General features: G+C 35.5%; 1 protein-coding gene across 15 annotated transcripts in view; it reads left to right on the top strand.

The window, feature by feature from the left end:
* VPS13B (vacuolar protein sorting 13 homolog B) overlaps positions 1-22,474 on the top strand; it is a 739,627-nt gene that overhangs the window by 232,322 nt on the left and 484,831 nt on the right. Inside the window, exon 20 of one of the 15 annotated variants that reach the window (XM_041768650.1) lies at positions 12,886-13,152. The exons of the other annotated variants lie outside the window; for them this stretch is intronic. Within the exon in view, the coding sequence (XP_041624584.1) occupies positions 12,886-12,941 (56 nt within the window). The 3' untranslated portion in view covers positions 12,942-13,152. Of the gene's footprint in view, positions 1-12,885; positions 13,153-22,474 lie in introns of those variants that run through there. 15 annotated transcript variants of the gene reach the window in all.

Raw genomic sequence — 22,474 nt, 5'->3', positions numbered from 1 at the left:
TTATATGAAGAAATGTATCTACAACATTGAGGCTGTTACTGGTGAATTCTAATTCTAACTGTGGAACCCAGTCTTTATATAAATAACTTGATCTCATGTTTAATGTTTCTTAATCTATTAAATGATTGCAATACCAGGCACTGAATATCTTTGTGTTTAAAGATATTCCTTTAAAGAGATCACCGTTCATGTTACAAAACAAGGGAATTTGCTTATTATTGTTATTATGGTGTTTTTTAGGTAGAGGACAGTAAAATCATTCTAACAAAGTTGTTGGGTTATGACAGTATCCAACAGATAGATGTAGAATAGAGAAAAGCGCATTGTGGCTGAGTTGATGGCTATAAACACACAGTATTTGAAGATACCATGTTTGACTAGTTTGTATTTTTAAGTTGATGTGTTTAAAATATTTGTCATGATTAAAAAGTGTAAGATATCCTCATTGACAAACAATTGATGTTCATATATTTAGAGGTATTATGCTGGTGCCATATTGAGAAGGTTTTGCAGAAATAACTAAGCAGTACAAAAGAGGGAGATAATATCAGAAAGTAATAGATTGTTAATACACATGACATTTATTTATATAGTAACTGTATGTACAGGTTAACGATATGCTTCTAAACAACATAGTTGGAAAAGAGGTAATGAGAGAAGTGTATTTTGAAATGTGTTATTAAAAAAAGGTTGGGATCCCTGGGTGGCGCAGCGGTTTGGCGCCTGCCTTTGGCCCAGGGCGCGATCCTGGAGACCCGGGATCGAATCCCACATCAGGCTCCCGGTGCATGGAGCCTGCTTCTCCCTCTGCCTGTGTCTCTGCGCCTCTCTCTCTCTCTCTCTGTGACTATCATAAATAAATAAAAAAAAAAAAAAAAAAAGGTTAAATATTAGTTTTTTATGATCAGAAGGGACCTGTTCTAAATTTGAAAGATTGAATCTGACTGGTCATAAGTCATGTCAAGAGCAACAAAATATGGATATATGTATATACTGTAAATGTTAATACAAAAGATGAGTTTAGAATTGATTCACTTGACTTCTTTGTGAGTCTTTTAATTATGTTTTCAGTATTGCATGTGTATATAACTTTTCTATCCCAGACCTGGTCAAAAATAGGAAGAGCATATGTTGTTCTAGTACCCATAAATTTTTAATAAACTTGTCATTGTGTTTGTAACTTTTCTGGGGGGTAAAATTTGGAAACGTGTCTAGCTATTTTTGTTGTTATAAAACTAACATATGGTTTTTTTTGAAAACATTGTATGGATTGATTAGGTTTCTAAGGATTTATTTAACAGATATCATTACTCCTCATGTTCATGTTGAATAATATGTAAAATCATGTGCTGATTCTTTTTCTCAAAATGAAAATACTTTTTTACGATAAATAGTGCAAAAATTCAAACACAAAAGAAAAATAAATAGAAGTATTTACAATTATCTTAAATACTATGACCTAAAGAGTAACTAACTAGGGCTGATATTTTGACATACATCCTTTCAGACACTTTATATGGTTACATGTATAAATACACAATCCTGGAAAAATAATTTTCATACCATGTATTCTCTTCTGTACCTACTTTATCACTTTCCTGTGTTTTAGAGCCATCTTTCTATTTTAGTAAACAGCTTTTCATCCTAATTTTTCTTGACATTGTAGTGTTCTATGTCTACATATATAATTGATTTCTTCTTGGTAGATAGTATGATTGGTGCGTATTTGGATTTTTCTAATTTTGTACTACAAATTTTAAGTGGAAATGGTTAACTCTGCAGAGAATTCAAATGAGTCTTGTTGTCTTAATACATTATTAACAGTAAGGTTCTCTTTTTGAGATTTCTGAAAGGTCAAATAGCTCAGTCATTGATGTGTAAATTTATTTTTTTCTAGAAGGTTTTAATGGTTATATCTACTCATAGTTATTTTACAAATCATTTCTTCAGTTTTGTTTGCAGCATCATTTAAGAGAAAGAAATTAGACTTTAGAATTAGTCAAACTTGTTTTCAAATATGTATTTGCTTTTACTGTTATGACTTGGAAAACATACTTAAATCTCCCTGAGTTCCATTTTCTCACCTGTAAAATTTGGAAAACAAATTCACTCCCTTGTAGAGTTTGTTTTGAAGATTAAAGATAGTGAATATAAAGAGCTAGCACCTACTACTTAATTTTACTTAAACCTTACAAAAACTTATGTATGTGAAGTATTTTTATTTATTTATTTATTTTTTTAATTTTTATTTATTTATGATAGTCACACACAGAGAGAGAGAGGCAGAGACATAGGCAGAGGGAGAAGCGGCTCCATGCACCGGGAGCCCGACGTGGGATTCGATCCCGGGTCTCCAGGATCGCGCCCTGGGCCAAAGGCAGGCGCCAAACCGCTGCGCCACCCAGGGATCCCAGTATGTGAAGTATTTAATGCAGTTTTGGCAGGTTTTTTATTACTAGTGTTTTTTTTTTTTTTTTAGTTTTCATCAACAGAATGATTCCATATGTAACATGAATTTAGGTTTTGGTTCTTAATTCTGCTGAATTTGAAGATTCTTAGTCTATCCTTACATTAAAAAAATTTACAATTAACATGAGCTAAGTAGTTTGCTTTGCTGTTTTGACATGAATATGTAACTATAACCTACTGATCTAGAAAGAGCATGTGCTAGCAAAGAAAAGTTTTATTCATAAGATCAGATCTGTAGGTTTATAAATCCTTAAATTTCCTCCTTTTGAGTCCTATCCTTTGATATCCTTCCCTGTACTTGTCTTATTTTAGATCTCTTTAAGCAAGGTGTATGTGTGTGTGTGCGTGCGTGTGCGCGCATGCACACGTGTGTGTCCATGTATCTAAAGCCAAGGGTGAACACAGTTAGGCAGGATTCTATCAGTTCATGTGGTCTTGTTTGGTAATCCCTCTCTTAACTCCATCCCAGAATATTACCTGAGCTTCTTTGTCTCTGGTTATACCTCAGTGAATAGCACATGAGCCATTAATTTGCTCCTTGGTAAACAGATCATTCATTCTTACTAAGTTTATGTCATCTTTTGAAAAATAATTATGTCAGTTAAAATCTCAGTAGAGTGCTGGTTGTAGAATAAATACTGTAACAGTTTGCAACTGCAACATAGTAACATTGTTATGTTGGGTATCTTCTGTATCCCAAACAAATGGTTCTTGAAAATCTGATTAGTTTTTTCTCAACACAATGAGTAGTGACTTAAAGTGGTTGCTGTACTCACGAATCAGAGAGTTTGAGTTTGTGACCAACTCTAATAGCTGTTTGAATAAGAGTACGGTTTCCAGATCCTAAATGCTTTATTCTTTCCAGCCTAGGTTTTAGTTATGAAAGGGGTTGACTTGAAGATAATGATGGCTTTTTCTGTATTCTCTTACTAGTTCTCCTTTTCCTTCACTTACCTGTTCAAGGGCAATTGCCTGCATTCCTCTAACACCGGATTCAAACCTCAGCTCTATCATTTATTGGGTCTTATTACTATGAGCTGTGTACCTCAATATTCTTAACTGGGAAATGGAAATTACAATAAATACTACCCAACTTCATAGGATTATTGAGAGGATGAGATATATTAAGATGTCATTTTATATAAATGAATTTCTGTGTGTATAATTAAAATATTAAACACTTTTTGGGTGCTTATTAGTGTCAGGCACCATATTAAGGGTGCTATCTCATTTTATTATGGTAGTTCCATTATGGAACAGGAAGTTTATTTTTTTTTTAAAGAAAGTTGAAAGTAGTAATTGTTATGTGATCTATTAAAGGTGTTTATATAAGATGAGGTAAAACTTGGATTTGAAGTTCTTGACTTTATCTACATCTAAAGATCAGTAAAAATGTACATTTTTGTTTTATGTTTATTTTTTTTTTGTTTTATGTTTAAATAAAATGTTTAAGATATAGATATATTCTTTCTAATGACTTCTTAATTTAACTGATTATATTTTGCCATCAACTAAATTACTCATCATAGTATCAAGTAAGAGGACTACTACTGTAGTTCTGTCTCCATGTAGCTCCTTACTTCACCTGTCTCTAAAGAAACTCCGTCTAAGAAGGCAGGGCCATTCATATTTTCTAATGCACCAAAACTGCTCTCAAGACATCATCCAGGGGTTTGAAGATAGTGATTTTTCTGCCATTAGTTTACTTTACCTGGCCATTGCTCCATACTAGGACAAACCCTAATGACTTTTAGTAATTCCTAGCACTTCACATTAGCATTTCAGTATTTTGATGCTGAATGCCAAGTAAAAATTATGCCTTATGAATAATATTATGAAAAGGTCTAAATTTGTTGTTTAAAAGCAGTTGAGAAAGAGAAGAGATAGAGAAAGCATGACTATTTTATGAAATTGATGCTAGAGACAATGGGCACACATTTCTCTTATGGTTCAGATTTCCATGTAATTCATACTGCACCATTGCTCCATGTATTTTCTCTATAGTGATACCACTATTGAAGGAATTGAGGTGTCATTAAGAATGAAGAATGTTTTAAATATTTTGAAGCTTCTTGCATTCTAGGATCAGTGACTCCAAAAGTGAAATTCTAGTAGTAATAAGATTCTGAGGCAGCTACAGAAATCCTGTGCATAGTCTCCGACACACATAGTGCCCCTTGAGAGTGTTTGTTTTTTTGTGTGTGTGATTATTTAGTACTGTGTGTGGCTCAGTGCCTGAAAGATTCTCATTAAGTAAAGATATAGTCAAGATTTCTTACTAGGGGGATTTGTTTTTCCATTAATGCTCATATCTACTTATTTGTTTCTATCTGTAGTTCTCCATAGCTTCTGAGTAAATTTTGTTATTTGCATAATCCTAATTTATTAGAGTAATATGATTTATGACAGATGGCATAGTATAGTGGTTAAAAGCATGGGTTTTGAAATCACACTGATTCCTGGCTCCTATGTCCTATCTCTGCAATCACTGGCAAGTTTCTGGACTTTATAGCAACTTTCTCATTGGTAAAATAAGAATAATAATACATCATAGGGTTGTCATGAAGATCAAGTGAACTCATATAAGTAAAGTATTTAGAGTAAGATTGGTACATACAAATGTTAGTAGTTTTTATTGTAATGACAAAAGTATGTGATGGGAAAAACCCAAAAAAGTAGTCTTCATTTCCTGGTTTATCTGAAATCACTTTGCTATGAGAGGATATTCAGGTAGAAGAAAAGAAGGAAAATTTTAATGAAGTTCATTTCCGCTGGCAAATGTGATTGCTTTAAAAGAAAATTTTTTTTCCCCCATAGAATAAAGAATTGATTCCAGTGGCTAAAAGGAGGTGATACTATTGTCTAACATTGGATTGTTCCAATCATTTCTATAAAGATAAAATGTTAAATTTGTATTATCCCTTAATATTCATAGTGACAGCATTTTCCTTGAGCAGCAGATAAATTTTTGGTTATCTGTGAGAAATTTCTTTTAGATAATTCACAGGCACCTTAGACGCAGCACTTCCAACTTCTTTTCTCCCATTTTACTTTAAGCTTGTACTTCGACCTGCATTCTTCTGTATTGATGAGTGGTGGTATTATTAGTCCAATCAGAAACCTAGCGATTGCTCTAAACTTTTCCCTTCCTTCATTTCACATCTTTCCTATTTATGCAGTCACCAAATCCTAAGGCTTCTCTATAAAGACAAATCTGATCCTTTCACTTCCTCTTAAAATACTTTTTTAAATCTTTTTTTTTTTTTTTAAGATTTTGTTTATTTATTCATGAGAGACACAGAAAGAGAGAGAGGCAGAGACACAGGCAGAGGGAGAAGCAGGCTCTATGCAGGGAGCCTGACATGGGACTCTGTCCTGGGTCTCCAGGATCAGGCCCTGGGCTGAAGGCGGCGCTAAACCGCTGAGCCACCTGGGCTGCCCCTTCCTTTTAAAATACTTTTTAATGACTCCCTCACTGCTTTCTGGATAAAGTTCAGACTTCTAAGCACTATTTACAACTCTAATATTGTATAGTGTTTTCACATATACAGTATTCTCCCACTGTGTGGAACCATTTTCAGTTTTATAGATTTTTTAAATTTGTTTTTCTTGAAGTTCGATTTGCTGACATATAGTATATCACCCAAGTGCTCATCCCATCAGGTCATTTTCAGTCTTTTTTTTTTTTTTTTTAATTTTTTTTTTTTATTTATTTATGATAGTCACAGAGAGATAGAGAAAGAGGCAGAGACACAGGCAGAGGGAGAAGCAGGCTCCATGCACCGGGAGCCCGACGTGGGATTCGATCCCGGGTCTCCAGGATCGCGCCCTGGGCCAAAGGCAGGCGCCAAACCGCTGCGCCACCCAGGGATCCCTGGTCATTTTCAGTCTTACAAAATGCTGTTCTCCGTTCCATTTTCATTTGTGTATATAATTTCAGTGCATAGGAAGCTCTCCCTGCTTTTCTCTTCCCTGTTTTGTTCAATTGAAGCTCTACTTCCATTGAAAATGCATTTGCATACTTCTTTCCTAAAACAAGTTAGGTCCCTTCATGTTTGCTTCTTTACATTCTGTAACCTATTCTGAATACTTTATTAAAACACTTATCAAAAATTATGACTTATTTTTGTCAGGGTTTTCCACTAAATTATGAGGAGCCCAAATGCAGTGACTCTTACTATTTAGTTGTTGTTGTTGTTGTTAAAGTAGTCTCTACTCCCAACCTGGGGCTTAAACTCAAGACCCCAACTCTTAAACTCAAGAGTTACATGCAGACTGAGCCAGTCAGGTCCCCCCCGCCCCTTATTTATCTCTTAATGTTTAATATTTAGGTTTAGGCATATGGTTAATGTTCAATAAAAGTTTATCCAGTTACAAAATGGCCTTAAATGAGATTAATATCTTTGGTAATGGTCACATGGAAAATTTGTTTTTAACGGGAGATAATGAGAATTAACTGCTAATAGTTGTTCTCAAGACACAAAAATAAGGAAATGGACTGAAACCCAAGCTTTTGCCCATTTGACATTAGTCATTCATGCATTTCTTTCCATTACTTATTTACCACTTTGACAATCACAATTTGTTTTTGTCTGTTCTCATGAGTACTAGTCACTGTCAGAAATGTCTCTCAGGGCATTTGACTGACCCTGTCAGTAGAACATGTGGCTCAATCTCAGGGTCATGGGTTTGAGTCCTATAATGGGCATAGAGCCTACTAAAAATGTCTCTCACTTAGCCTACTTAGAGCATCACTCTGTTTAACTCTTAATTTTTTATTTTAGTAATACATACTGATTTTATTTTATCAGATGACTAGAAATATAAAAGTTTCCCTCTCTATGTTGCATATTCATTGTAATGAATGTGAAGAGGGTTCAGTGTGTTGATTTTAAGAGCACCTGGGAAATTTTTTAGAAGATTAGTCCTTGGAGGACATGAAGTCAGGAGTCTGTCATTTACAGGACAAGAGGCTGGATGGGTAGGATAAATATGTTAGTTTGGGAGTGTGCCCTGGGAGTGAATAAAAGGCCAAGAATCTGAGTACAGAGGTCAGGGCTTTGTGGACAGGAGGTAAAAGTGATATCTAGAGTGCAAGCAAGGCTAATGTGGTAGGGATTATATGTCTTCATTATTGTTTAGGGATATCAGACTTCAGTGGGAAGAGGATGTTGTTTAGGGGAGGCTGGTCTTGGGTGTAGTGAATTCTCATTAGTAGTTATAGAGCATATAAACAGTAGAGCACCTTTGTTCTGGTAGTGGATGGGATAGTTACATGTATTGTACTGACACTACTATGTTCAAGACTGTTTTGTCTATGAATAAGCTAGTTCAACCCAGGCCTTAACCAAAAGTAAGAGACTAACTAACATTCAGATCTATTTAATGAATTAATTTGAGTAGTTTTCTGTGCCATTGGCGGAACAAATTACTTTCACTGGTTGAGTGCTTATTCCTATACGGTATAGTGGGGGAGGATTATCAGTTAGTTTGTCTTATTGGTTTATTGGCAGAAGAAAACTCTTAAAACTGAGTTTTCCCATGAAAGAGGTATCTTACTTGAAATCCCAGAACTTTTACTTAAAAATTTATGAAGTGGGATGACAATAAATTACTGAAGAATCATCAAAGCAAGTATGTTATTAATTGACAATTTATTGACTTCATCCCCCAGGCCAGTTTAAAGAAAAGGGAGGGAGGGTTAGATTTCAAGCTACACTTTGAATGCTGTGTGAGGTCTGTTTGAGATATTTTGGTTAGGCTGTGATTAATTAACTCAATTAAACAAGTATTAGTACATGAGTTAAAGAACACTCAGGGATCTGTCAAAGAGTTAATAATGGGTTCAGTACTGATAAAATCGTGAATCTGAATCTGGTTAACATTAAAGAGCACACAAAAATACACCTGTCATCTTTAGTCTTTTGATAAAGAGCAAAAATAATTCATTTCATATATATATTCTGTATTTTTTCATATATATATAGGTTTGCTTATTTATTTGACTTCAGAGATAATGGGATTAAGCTTTAATTTCCTTTTTAATTATATTCTAAAATATTAATTTTATCAGTTTGAATTTTAAAAATTGTTAGAAATTACTATTTTTGGACTTTACAGCTTACACAGTTATATTTTACAGGAAATGACACATATAAAGACAAAGAAAAATTTTGAAACTTAACCGTCTTACTTCACTCCTTAAGTTGGAGGTTGCTTCCGGTTTGTGAGCAAGAAAGTGTAATTCCCTAGCTAGAACTTTGGTTTTTTATTTTTCTCCTTTGATAGCCCTGAATGTTGAGATACTGAGTCTCTTTTTGTCTGTTTCCTAACTATGCTTTCATTTGTTTTTGTTAATTCTGAAAGCATTTATTTACTATTTTATTGGTTATTAGTTTTATAATTTTCTGTATTTTAACATCTCTGAAATTTAGAAGAGTCCTTGTATAATCTGTGATTTTTGGATCCCTGGGTGGCTCAGCAGTATGGCGCCTGCCTTTGGCCCAGGGTGTGATCCTGGAGACCCGGGATTGAGTCCCACGTCAGGCTCCCTGCATGGAGCCTGCTTCTCCCTCTGCCTGTGTCTCTGCCTCTCTCTCTCTCTCTCTCTCTCTCTCTCTCTCTGTCTCTCATGAATAAATAAATAAAATTTCGAAAAAACTATTTAATATGTGATATTTAACAATTGCTAATGGCTTTAATTGAGTTCAAGTTCTGCTAGAAGGAAGTATCTGGTCACTTCTGCTACTAATCTGGTGGCACTACAACTTGAGATGACCATAAGTTAAGTTGTCTGCTTGAGAATTTTTTGGACTTTGCTGGTAGTGGATTCAGACTGTAGGTCTAAATGAATATTAGTTTATGGTTTAAATTCCCAAAGATTTTTGTGTCTCTGCCCAATGGACAACTTAAGTGAAACTACCTTTCTGCTTGGTGGCTTTATTTTTTATTTCCTGTTACACTGGCAGCTTTGATTTGTCAACTTTATGAAAGACTTTTCTATCATGCTTAGTCATAGAATTAATAATATCTTTAGTATGATATGTAGGGACAGTGATGTAACTAAAAAGCAACTGCATGGAGGCAGCAAGAAATGGTATATGGTTTTGGAGCTACTTTATTGGTGGTGTAGAATGTAGTTTGAAGATCAGCTTTTATGGCTAAAAGTGGCAATGGCTCCATCTGTGGCATTGCTTGCCATATTTAGAAGGAAGACCTTTTGATTGTGATTCCAGATCTGGTGATAAACAGAGTGTATCTTGCACAGTCATTTAGTGAGAAGCCTTTGACCTGAACTTTAGAAAAAGGTCTAAAGCAAAGCTGAACCACTAAGTCATTATATAACCAGTGGCATCTTAGTTTTATCTGTGAAGTAAGAAGTATTAGAAGGCTTCTGTAAAACAAAGATTTGCAATGGGGCAAGAGTTATTCACCTCATTCTTTTAAAAAAAGTTTTGGGGCACCTGGGTGGCTCGGTAGGTTAAGCATCCAACTCTCTATTTCAGCTCAGATTATGATCTTGGGGTTATTAGATCAAGCCCTGCATCGGGCTCCATGCTGGGCATGGAGCCTACTTAAGATTCTCTCTCTCCCTCTTTCTCTGCTCCTTCCCTCCCCCCCTTTCTAAAGAAATAAAAATTTAAAAAGTTTTGTCATAATCTGGCGTATGTACCAAGGTTCTGTAAAATCCATGAGCTAGTAGAGGATACTTGTTTCCTATATATATATTTCTAAACTGCTGTATTTTGTGTTAGGAAATTAGAGGACCCTTGGAAAACTTTTAATTCACAATTAACATTTTAAGCCGTGACTTTATTTTTCAAACTCAGACATTAAGTTATTGCCATTGTATGCCTGCTCTAATTTACTACCCCTGCAAATTAAGCCTTCTTTTTGTGAATTTTCATATTGAAAAGGAGTAGTATTAGGGTCTATGTACTAAATCAAAAAATTGTGAGAAAACATTTATAAAAGAGTTGTAAATAAGAATGCTGTGGAATCAGTTACCATTTTGTGAACATTCACTGAACACTTAATCAAGAAATACAGTAAGGAAAAGAGATACTAACCCATTCCAGTGATAAAATACAGACTTTATATAGTACCTTTAGTTTGGCTATTGCTATCCTGCACAGAGTTCATCTTGAGACAAAATAAACAAACTTGAATTCTAGAGTAAGGAACTTGAGTTCAATTTAAGGAACTATCTTGCCATTGAGGGTAACCTATGAAAGATTTTCATAAGTAGAGTTGATTCTTTTAATTGGGATGATTCCAATTGTGTTATAGTGAGGCCAAGGATATAGTGTAGTTGTGTCTTAATTAGGGGCACAATGATATAGTGTGGTGGTTCTCAACCCTATAAGATCTAACTCTCCTTTCTCTGAGCAGTATTTTCTAAGGTTCTTTTTTTATCTTGATGTAAAATTCATAGTTAATGTATGTTTTTAAGCTGATAACTTATAGAGAAATCAATATAATACCATAATCATTATTAAGGGAGGAATAAGAGGAAAATAATATATATATATATATTTTAATATTTAGAATGTAACTAGAAGACATGATAAGACATTTTGCCTGCCATGTGTTATATTGGGACATTTATAAGTTTTGCCTAACTACATGTTTAATAAATTGACAGTGCCAACACTCAAATAGAATAGTCATGAATGAGGTGACTTTCTGAAATGGTAAACACCTCTTGGTCAAAATCTCATTGATTCATATTTTTTCTCCTGTATAGTGATAGTTAAATTTCTGGAACTCTTGGGGTTTTTAAAAAGTGGGTTAAAAACCACTCTGTGTTTTGATATAAAATGGAGTTAAATTCTAGGTTCAAGTGATTATAAACACATTTTTCATTTACACAAATGCCTGGCACATATTTGAAAATTGTGGAGGGAGCAGATCTGTTCTTTGTTGTATTAAGCATTGAACAGCTTTTAACATTCTTGATTGATACTTAATATCTGTAGTGTCTCCTAATCATTATGACAACCAGAAACACTGATTTCCAAAAATGCCCCTAGAGGGTGGTACAATCCTCACATAGAATATACTGACCGTAGAACTAATGGTACAGGATGCAGGCAAGAGTCATAGTATTGGATTTGAATTTAAATTCTTCCACTTACTGACTTCGTACTGCCTTTGTAATATTGGACAAGATAGGTAACTTCTCTTGGCCTTGGTTTCCTTTCTGGAAAACTGGGAAGATAATGTCTTACAAAATCAAATAGATAATATGTTATATTTTAGGTACCTGACATGTGGTTCATGTGAATGAGACTGTATCTCTTTTGCTATTTTTCAATACTAGTAGGCACTTAATAAATACTTGCTTACTGTTATTATTATTTAACTCCTATGTGTCACACTGTGTTCCAGTATTGAAAGTATGTGAGGAAGTGATTGCTTGTAACAGGCTCCAGACCTATCATCTGTGTCTTCTTGTGTTGTGGAATTTGTGAATCTTAAATTAGCATGTTGTCTCTTTGGGATTATGGCCTCCAGTTTCCCAGAGAGCATTAAATTCAAAATATGATGGTTTGCTTTCAATTTGAAAGACCTGTGGGATAAGGGTCTACCTCTAAGCACAAGTTTCCCAGAATCCTAATGTTTTTCTTATTTGTTGTTTTGCTAATGTCCCGGTGATGGTGGAGGCCATATATGGTAAAAGGTTCAGAATCTTCCCTCCTTTGCTAATCCTGATCTTTGTTATTTGTTATGTAGATTTTTAAAATAATGCACCAATAATTTCTTCCTCTATTTTAGCTCTTTTTCCTCTTACTGTTATTTCTGTATTGTGCTTCCTCCATAAATATTTGCTATCTTTGTCCTATTTTTTCGACTTACTTAACTTTTATCCTATTTAATTCAAACTACTTACTAACAGACTAAGATGGAATAGTACCTCTGGCAATTTTTTTTTAATTTTTATTTTTTTATTCATTCATGATAGAGAGAGAGAGAGGCAGAGACACGGACAGAGGGAGAAACAGGCTCCACGCAGGGAGCCCAACCCGGGACTTGATCCTGGGACTCCAGGATCCTGCCCTGGGCCAAAGGCAGGCGCCAAATCTCTGAGCCACCCAGGGATCCCCACCTCTGGCAATTTTAATGAGACTAATTACTTTGAAAATGTTGGAAGGAACTCCTAGTCTTCTTTTTAAATTGCCATCCCATTTATTCTTAAAAGAGGAAGCATTTAATCTGTAAATGCTGCTCTGCATTTTATAGAATGATGAGCCTTATAAGTATTATGGTTTTCCTCAAATGTTTATTAAAATTTTAACCCACATAAATATATGATGATTATCATGAACTAAAGTTTTTAAAGCAATCACTTTGCTTTGATATTTGCAGTGTGCAAAAGCTAACATTTTCTGTTTTCTCTTTCTTTTTTTCTTCCAGGTACCTTCAGGTCAGGCATTGCTGCTTTGGCAAATCTGCTTGCCCTTGCCCTTTAGTTACTAAGAGTTTAAGATTGATTTTGGACCCATGATTGCTATGATCTTTAAAGCGAAACAAATGTTTAGCATTCATATGATTTAACCGATTATTCTTAAACATTTGGTCACTTCTACAAGAAAAGGAGCTATTATCAGCTGAGATTCTGTTACCGAAGTCTGATCCTGAAGCATTCCGTAAAGTTACCGAAAGTCTGATTAAAATTCATACTGGTTCAAATGGTTTTAGGTTGTGTTAAAACCCAAAGATTCTTTCATATAGAATTTTATGAGTCAACTTAAAAAGATCTTGAGGATTTTAGATAATGACTGTGTGTTCTTTTACCTATAAAAAGTTAAAATTTGTTTTAACCTATTCTCAGTTTTGGGGTGCCTGGGTGGCTCATTTGGTTGTGTCCAACTCTTGATTTTAGCTCAGGTCATGGTCTCATGCTCCTGGGATCAAGCCCTGTGTTGGGCTACACACTCTAGCAGGGAGACTGCTTCTCTCTCTCTCTCTCTCTCAAATAAATCTTTAATAATCTATACTTAGTTTTTGCACATAGATAAAATTTTATTCATTTCCAGTACTGAGACTTAGTTTTAAATTTGCATTTGAATAACATTTAGAATTTCACTTAACTTCCAAATGACATTTTATTGTTTTGCTTAGTAAGCTTATGGAGCATTTATTTAACTCCTACCATAACTCCTACCATACAAGAAATATGATATGGGGTATTGTGAGGATTAAGACCTAGCCATAATATAACTATAACCGTAATATAACCATAATATAACTGATATATATAATATATAATATAATATAACATAATATAACTAATTGTATTCAACCTAATTTCTGTTTGTAACACAAGGGGTTTCTAGACTTCTTAGATTTCTTTTATGTGTATGCAGGAGAGAAGGTAGAATTTTGTATCCTTTGAGTTGCCTATCAAAGCATAAATTCCTAGGAAGTCTCTTTTTGCGTTCTGTGTCATAATTTATTGGAGAAAGCCAAACTGGCTGCTTTTAAGTGTTAGAGAACACATTAAAATCAGGGCCTGTTTGCCTGTGTCCAAAGTCGGTGTGCTCCTTTAGTTCTATCATTCTGATGAGAATCCCAGTTGTTGGTTTGCTTGCTTTATCTTTATTTACATAGCTTCATTCTTAGAGTCAGTCATTTGTTATTGACTGCTCTTTATTAATAGTAGTATATGGCTAAATGGTTAAATTTTTCAGCAGGTACTTAAGATCTCCTACCTTACTAAAATGTATAGGTGCTCTACTAAAATATATTCATTTAGTAAGGCCAGATTTAATAATTAGATTTAGGGTGCTAAGAGATCACTAATATTTTCACTTAATTGCCAATGACAGTTTATTCTCGAGTATAGATTCTGTTTTCTGAGGTTTTGGGGAGACCAAGAGTATGTTGCTGATCTTTATGTTGCTCTGGGTATACAAGTGTAATTTTGTGAATAAAAGTAGTCTCCAAATATTAGGAGAACATAATAGAAAGAAAAAAGTAAATTTTTAATGTGAGGAACATGCATGATTCTTGGTCCTAATAGTCTAATGTGAACAATGATTACAGGGTTTTAATTGAGTTTTTAATATTCTTTTCTTTCTTTTTTTTTTTTTTTTAAAGATTTTATTTAGAGCAGCCCCCGTGGTGCAGCGGTTTAGCGCCGCCTGCAGCCTGAGGTGTGATCCTGGAGACCCGGGATCGAGTCCCACGTCAGGCTCCCTGCATGGAGCCTGCTTTTCCCTCTGCCTGTGTCTCTGCCTCTCTCTCTTTCTCTTTCTCTCTCTCTGTCTCTATGAATAAATGAATAAAAAATCTTAAAAAAAAAACTTAAAGATTTTATTTATTTATTCATGAGAAACACACACAGAGAGAGAGAGAGAGAGAGGGAGGGAGAAGCAGGCTCCATGCAGGGAGCCCAATGTGGAACTTGATCCCGGGTCTCCAGGATCAGGCCCTGGGCTGAAGGCAGTGCTAAACCGCTGAGCCACCCGGGCTGCCCAATATTTTCTTTTCAACTTTCTCAATTTATGAGATTGAGAGCATGAATGATTGAATTGGGAATTTAATATGAATACGGTCCACATTCTGTATCAAAGACTTGTATATTTTTTTTATTAGAGGTGGGAAGCATAAATATATAAAAGCCTTTGCTGTTGGAAGAGTTGCATGCTGGTTTCTTTTCCTATTCTATTTTATCTGTATTTACAAAGGAATTTGGAAAATTGCAATGTATTAAAAGAAGAGGAATAATAATTATTAATATGGAAACAAGGACACATGGAAAACTTTCAGCAGTGGTTTTTAAACATTGTTATCTTCAGTCTTTGATAGTTTGCTCTCATGTATATTCTCCTCTGCATTCTGTACTAAATCATGCAGGTCCTTAGCATGACCTATACAAACTACATTTTTGTCAGAAAAGTATTGAATAGACTCAGAATATGATTTACTTTCCTTTGGGAAACTGGCATGGGACAGTGTGACCTGCTCTCATGTCAGTACCATAGGCCATACACATTATTTAGTTTGGAGCCCTCACCTTTGCTACCCATTGTTTTGTTAGACAGTTAAGGCCTGAAAAAGTGATGATCCTCTCCAGGTCCTGATGAGAAATCTGAGATAGCTGTAATGCCTGGTACTTAATAGTTGTCCAATAAATATTTAATGAGGGAGCTCTTAAGTAACTAACTCGAGCCCAGAGAATAACATAGGTTTCATGTTTCTTTGGAATAAATTTCTGTCCATTTGGGTAGTCTAAGAGTGGTTAAAGTCCACTGTGAAGCTTCTTCAGAGATTTGCAGCATGATCAACAAAGGAGTGTGAAGATATATATTCAAGCATGGGCTATTCCACTTAAAGATACTTGCTTACAGGATAGTTATCCAACATGGTTTAATAATTGTCATGAAAGCTGGATATTAGCAATGCAAGTGAGATAATTAACTTGGAGGATGATCATACAGTACCTAGGCCTGGCCAATTCATATTCTGTCATTCCTGTTGAACAAAGGAAAAAGTGCAGGTTGATGCATTTAATAGGCATATTTTCACTTACGCTACAAACTGTTCCTTGCACTTCCTTTTTCCCTTTTATACTCACTCTGACTTTCTTAACTCTGACTATATATGCAAAGATGAGATTTCTTATTTAGGGAAATTATTAACCATCTCAAAGACACATAGTTCATAAGTGGCAGAACCTGGAATTGAACCAGTAAGTTGAGGTCTCCAAGCTCCTCTCTAGTATATATCATGTTGACTCAAATCAAGTGTCTGAATGATTGGAAATGGTTGTAATAGAGAGTTAGAAATGTATAAATTATAGAAGTGCAAATGTATAACTGTAAGCACAATTAAAAACTAGGATAGGCTACCAGGTACACTTGAAATTATACTGCTGTACTCTCTTCCATAAAGTTGTAGTTCTAAATAATCAGCTTGTGTTCTAATGATTAATGTAGATTTGCTATGATGCAAATTTTTGCCTTTATTTGACTTGCAACCTGCTGTAGAGAGTTAGTGATTTATTGAATATCTTGGAAGCAAGTTCTTGACAGCCAGTATTTTAAGGTGAAATTGCTGGGTGAGGATTTTGTTAACCTGACATTTTGTGGTTTCGCCTCATAAAACTGGCAAAGGACTCTCAGCGTGGAATGTTAATGGGGTGAAGTAATGAATGCAGGCTGGGATACAAGCAACCAGACATGAACAGTCCTCTAGTTCATACTCCATGCTTCTTGGGGGAGATCTTTGTAGACAGTAGCTTTTCTAAAAGATAAAAGCAGTAGGAGATCTTTTTAACTCGGCAGTTGATCAGACTCTTTTTCTGAAACTTAGAAGCCAAGCGATGGTATGAACATGGGAAAGTAATTAAAGTTAAGTAAGTGCAGTCTCATGATAATTTTCACTTTCTCAAGCTATTGAAGTAAGTAATTATTAAGTACTTATTTCCTCCAAATACTAGCCTTTTTATTCCATTCAGTTTTTCAGTATTCCTATTTTACTTGGGTATCTCAATCTGTAAGATACAAAATTTAATGTTAAATGTGCAGATTTTAGGCACTTTTTAGTGGGCATTTTGGAGTAGTTATTGTGAGGCTGTTATTTCAAAATGCACTGTACTAGATTGTTTTATAAACGTTAAAGTACCTCTTATCAAAACTTTTTGATTACATTATATATTTTACACCGTAAATTACAGTGTATACTTAAGTTTCTCACAGTGTCAGATTAACAAAATCCTCACACAGCAACTTCAGCTGAAAATAACTGCCTGTCATGGACTTGCTTCCAAAATAATAAATCACTAACTTTATAACGCAGATTACAAGTCAAATATATATAAAAGTTTGCATCAGAGAACAATCAAGATCAGAACACACGTGAGAAGCTAGAGGATAGAGAGAGGGAGTCAGCACATTTTAGGATAGGATGCTAACAGGACAGACCACACTAGCAACATCGTGTGGCATGCAGTGTTTATGTTTTCTCTCCTTTGACCCGTATAGACTACTAGTTTACTATCGATATTTAACATGTCTTGTGAATTCTACCTGTATTTCATAAGCTGCTTGCTTACACATTTTGTGAGCTTTACCTATATTTCATAAGATAGTAATTTATTGTCTAAAATTTACTGTCCTATATTTCTTAGGAATTTTATCCCTCTGTTTATTTAAATTTATAGCATAATTGAATAATCTTTTTAAAAATTTTTTTATTTATTTATGATAATCACACAGAGAGAGGCAGAGACACAGGCAGAGGGAGAAGCAGGCTCCATGCACCGGGAGCCTGATGTGGGATTCGATCCCAGGTCTCCAGGATTGCGCCCTGGGCCGAAGGCAGGCGCCAAACTGCTGTGCCACCCAGGGATCCCCATAATTGAATAATCTGAACCAATAAATAATGTGTACCTTGTAGAAATTGTGCTTTAGTCAAGGTTTTTTTTTTTTTAAGATTCTATTTATTCAGGAGAGACAGAGAGAGAGAGAGAGGCAGAGGCACAAGCAGAGGGAGAAGCAGGCTCCATGCAGGGAGCCTGACATGGGACTCGATCCCAGGTCTCCAGGATCATGCCCTGGGCTGAAGGTGGCGCTAAACCACTGAGCCACCCGGGCTGCCCTCAGTCAAGGTTTAATCAGAGAAGTAGACCACTAGCAGATACATGTATAAAGGATTTATTTAAAAGATTTCTCCAGGGGATCCCTGGACGTTGTTTCTTTTCTGTTTGGGGCTGTTACCTGAAATCGGTAAGGCAGAAAATCAAGAAGGGAAGCCAGACATGAATTAAGGGGAAGCAAAGACAAATGGGAACCTCTGAACCGTGAGCTTTGGTGGAACTTGGTCTCTTAATATTTCCAACTTTGATGATACAGGTATCTTGTGAGAGAATATGGTATCCTTTATCACATAGCTAACTGAACATTGCTTCTAGTTTGGAGTCACATAAGTTGAAGGAGATTTGGCAAAAGCTGGAGTTGCCATGGGGCTGGTTGCAACCTGTGTCAGCTAGGTGACCAGCAGGTCAGCAGAGACATGCATGTGCAGTAGTACCACCTCTTGCCATGCTGGCATTTTGATTATGAAATATGGCTGCTACTTCATTTCTACCTTTCAGGTCTTGCTGAAAACATATTTTTAAAAGAGATTTCATTGAGTTATTTGAGAGAGACAGAGTGAGTATGAGCGGGAGAGGAGAAGGAAGGAGCAGAGAGAAGGGGAGAAGGAGAAGCAGATTCTTTGCTTCACTGAGGCCCCCCCCCCCACCAATATGGGGCTCCATCCCAGGACCCTGGGATCATGACATGAGCCGAAGGCAGACAATTAACCTATTGAGCCACCCCAGTGCCCCTGAAAACATCTTTGTACCACGCTAACTTTGAGCTATCTATGGAAGAGTATTTTAAGAAATGTACTTCTAGATTTTAGTCAGGTTGGCATATTTAGATATACTATATGTTCTATTTGAATTAAACTTTTCTAAATTGATTCAATTCCTTTATGAGTAACTACAATTATTGAGCACTTACTATGTGTTAGACACATCCCATGCTCTGTGCATACATTGCATTACTTAAATGTCACAATGATCCTGTGAGGTATATTTACTCTTCTCTCTCTTTTTTAAACATGTGAGGAAACCATGGTACATAAAGGCTAATTAACTTACATGAGGTTGAGGTACAGCTAGTAAGTTATAGATAAAAGAGTTCAGCCTTATAAAGTTTTGTTGTTTTTTTTTTTTAATATTTTATTTATTTATTTATTAATGAGAGAGAGAGAGAGAGGCAGAGACACAGGCAGAGGGAGAAGCAGGCTCATGCAGGAGCCTGATGTGGGACTCAATCCCAGATCTCCAGGATCAGGCCCTGGCTGAAGGCGGCGCTAAACCACTGAGCCACCCTTATAAAGTTTTTTTTTAATTTTTTAAGATTTTATTTATTTATTTATTAATGAGAGACAGAGAGAGAGAGAGAGAGAGGCAGAGACACAGGCAGAGGGAGAAGCAGGCTCATGCAGGGAGCCTGATGTGGGACTCAATCCCAGGTCTCCAGGATCAGGCCCTGGGCTGAAGGCGGTGCTAAACCACTGAGCCACCTGGGCTGCCCAAGCCTCATAAAGTTTAATAGCAGTGTTTTGCTTTTAACCAGATATAAGTTGCAAACAAAAGGGGGGCGTGCAATGAGGATGAGTTGGTAATAACAGTCCACCAGGGAAACCAGGTACTAATTTTTTAAGTTATGCAGAGCTTTTGAAGGATGGAAAAGTCCAAAGTAAACAGTCTTAGAGGAATGGTACTTGGTAGGTGGTAGGTTACTGCAAAGAATTTAATACCATTGCTCTTTCATTTAGTGAATAGGTTAAGTTGTTCCTTAGCTAAGACTTACTGTGCTTATTTTGTCACTTTTTGTACTCCTTGGCTTACACTGTTTATGCCTAGGAGTATAAGTACCCTCCATTGCGAAGTCCTGCTCAGGATTGTTTCTAAGGTTCCATTTAGTTTGGCATTTCTTAGCCTGTAGGACTTTTCAACTTATGAAGTATTAGCTTACCAGGTGAGCAGCTGTTGTGATTAGAATCTACACTATTTCCAAGCAAATGAATAATTTTGAAAAGACACATTTTGAAGATATTCTGGAAGGAGAGAGTGATTGGTATTCTTGTTTGACAAAATCACCCTAAGGAATGGTGATCAAAATTTTCCATCTACATTTTTTGCCCTGATGTCAGTGTGGTCTTGATAGTAGTTCAAGGAAATCTATCTACATCAAGGAGGAAAATCTCGGTTAGTTCTAAATTATAAATAAAAGTTACCTTTTTGCAGCATTACTGCCAATTTCAGTTTTGAAACAGCTTATTTCTTTTGAGCCATCAGCTGTAGTAGATTACATTAAATGTAACCACTGAACATTCCCAGTGATCTTTACCTTCCTTTTCTGTGCCATGACAATATTCTGTTTGGAATTTCACTAAATAGTGTCTTTCTTATCATCTTGACAGATTCTAAAAATAGACTACAACACAGAAATTGTAACAGTAACTAATTTACTGGTGACTTCAGTATTCTTTTAGAGCAGAAAAATGTTTTGATAGTGGCTCTGTTAACATTGTGGACCAGATCATTCTTTGTGTCTGGTGCGTTTTAGGATGATTTTGCAGCATCTTTAATCTCCAGATATCAGTAGACCTTCCAAGTTGTTACAACCAAAAATGTGCCAAGAAAACTGCCACTATTTGATAACCACTTCTTTAGTATGCATTTTTATTCTGTAATTTTTTTTTTTTTACCAACATAGATGCCTAAAATAGAAGTGTTTGCCTAGGATTTTAGAAAAGAGCATAAAATATGGGCATATTTGGAGTAGTTATCTTGGGACTGTTATTTCAGAATTCACTGTACTTAGAATTGTACTATAAAAGTTAAAATACTTCTTATCAAAACTTTTTGGTCACATATGTGATATTAAACAATAATGTTTCCCTCATTGTTATATTATTATTGCCATTCATAAAAAATATGAAGTCCTAGTCAGGGGTCAGTGATGGGGTTTCTTTTGTGTGTGTGCTTAATCAACTTTCTTATTTATGGGTTGGACTTTAGAAAAGAGGAGAATTTGGGAATTTAATCAAGTACCATAAACAGAATGAAAGAACAGGATTGCTCTTTGAATATCATTTAAGATAATTGGTTCTTGCCCCTAGACTCAGTCCCCAGCATTATTCCTTTTGTGGTCTACTTGCTTCGCTTTCCCACACTCTCAGTCTGAATTAGTTGTATCTCCTGAATATTCCCTTTCGTGTCGCTCCATTTTTTAAAATTTTCAGGTGTTCTGGGAAAATGGAAATCATAATGGTAGGAGGGACTATGTTAAGAAGTTAATTTATATAGTCATGTCTACAGAGAATTGAAACCCTCAATATCTCTTTTTTAAAAATTATTATTTATTTATTTATGAGAGAGAGAGAGAAAGAGGCAGAGAGGCACAGGAAGAGGGAGAAGCAGGCTCCATGCAGGGAGCCTGATGTGGGACTCAATCCCGGGTCTCCAGGATCAGGTCCTGGCCTGAAGGCAGCGCTAAACTGCTGAGCCACCCAGGCTGCCCCCATTTTCAGTTCTTTGTTTTTCGGTTCACAGAGGAAATGGCTGAATTTTAAAATCAAGATGATTGGATTAAAACATTTTTAATAGGTCTTAAATATTTGCAAGGAAATAGGAAAATCAGGAATCAGTAAGGCTAAGATTTACAGTTACCATGTAAGTCTTTTCATTAAATGGCCGTTTTATGCAAGTAAGGGATCAGGTTGCTTTTTTTTTTTCCCAAGCAGTCCAAGTGTTTTAGGTCAAATTAAATATTCTTTGATATGTACTGAGGAGTTTATTCAGTAAATTCCTTAAATGTCCCTAGAGGCTCATCGTGGAGAGGATGTTTACAAGTACAAAGTGAATGTTAGGCTTACCCAAATCCTTACTTAACTTGAGTGCTTTATGTGCATTGACTTAGGTTATCCTTCAAAAAATTCTTAAATGTGCAGAATGAGAGTCAAGATAAAAGATTTAGATTAAAAGATTTTATCCATTCATTTTCATATTCCCCATAATAAAATTCCTTAAATTTCCCATGTGGAAAAAAACAAGAAAAATTTTCCTATGTGAATTATAAACTTTTAAATATTAGGCTTCAAGAACTCTTACTTTTTTTGTCCATTTATTTGACTTGAGATTGTACTGGTATTAATTTCATTTTGATAGGAAAAGAAAGAAAAAATTGAGTCACATGTTTTCTATCCCAGGGTAGCCAAGTATAACAATATTGTTTAATTTCCTTAATAAGAAGCAGTAAAGTGATTCCCCAGTGAAGAATTTAGGCCTCCAGTTGCTACTGTTTATTGTTTGATGCATACATGAAGGAATCATAATTGTTTAGATATACATGTATCAAAATTTCTTTAAATAATAGTGCCTTGTCTCTTTAAGTAGTACCACTTTAGTGGCTACTGAGCAATGACTTTGGAGGGCTAT

This window comes from Vulpes lagopus, chromosome 9 (assembly GCF_018345385.1).
Source record: "Vulpes lagopus strain Blue_001 chromosome 9, ASM1834538v1, whole genome shotgun sequence".
In the NCBI taxonomy this organism is placed as follows: domain Eukaryota; kingdom Metazoa; phylum Chordata; class Mammalia; order Carnivora; family Canidae; genus Vulpes; species Vulpes lagopus.
This window is presented reverse-complemented; position numbering and strand designations above follow the sequence as displayed.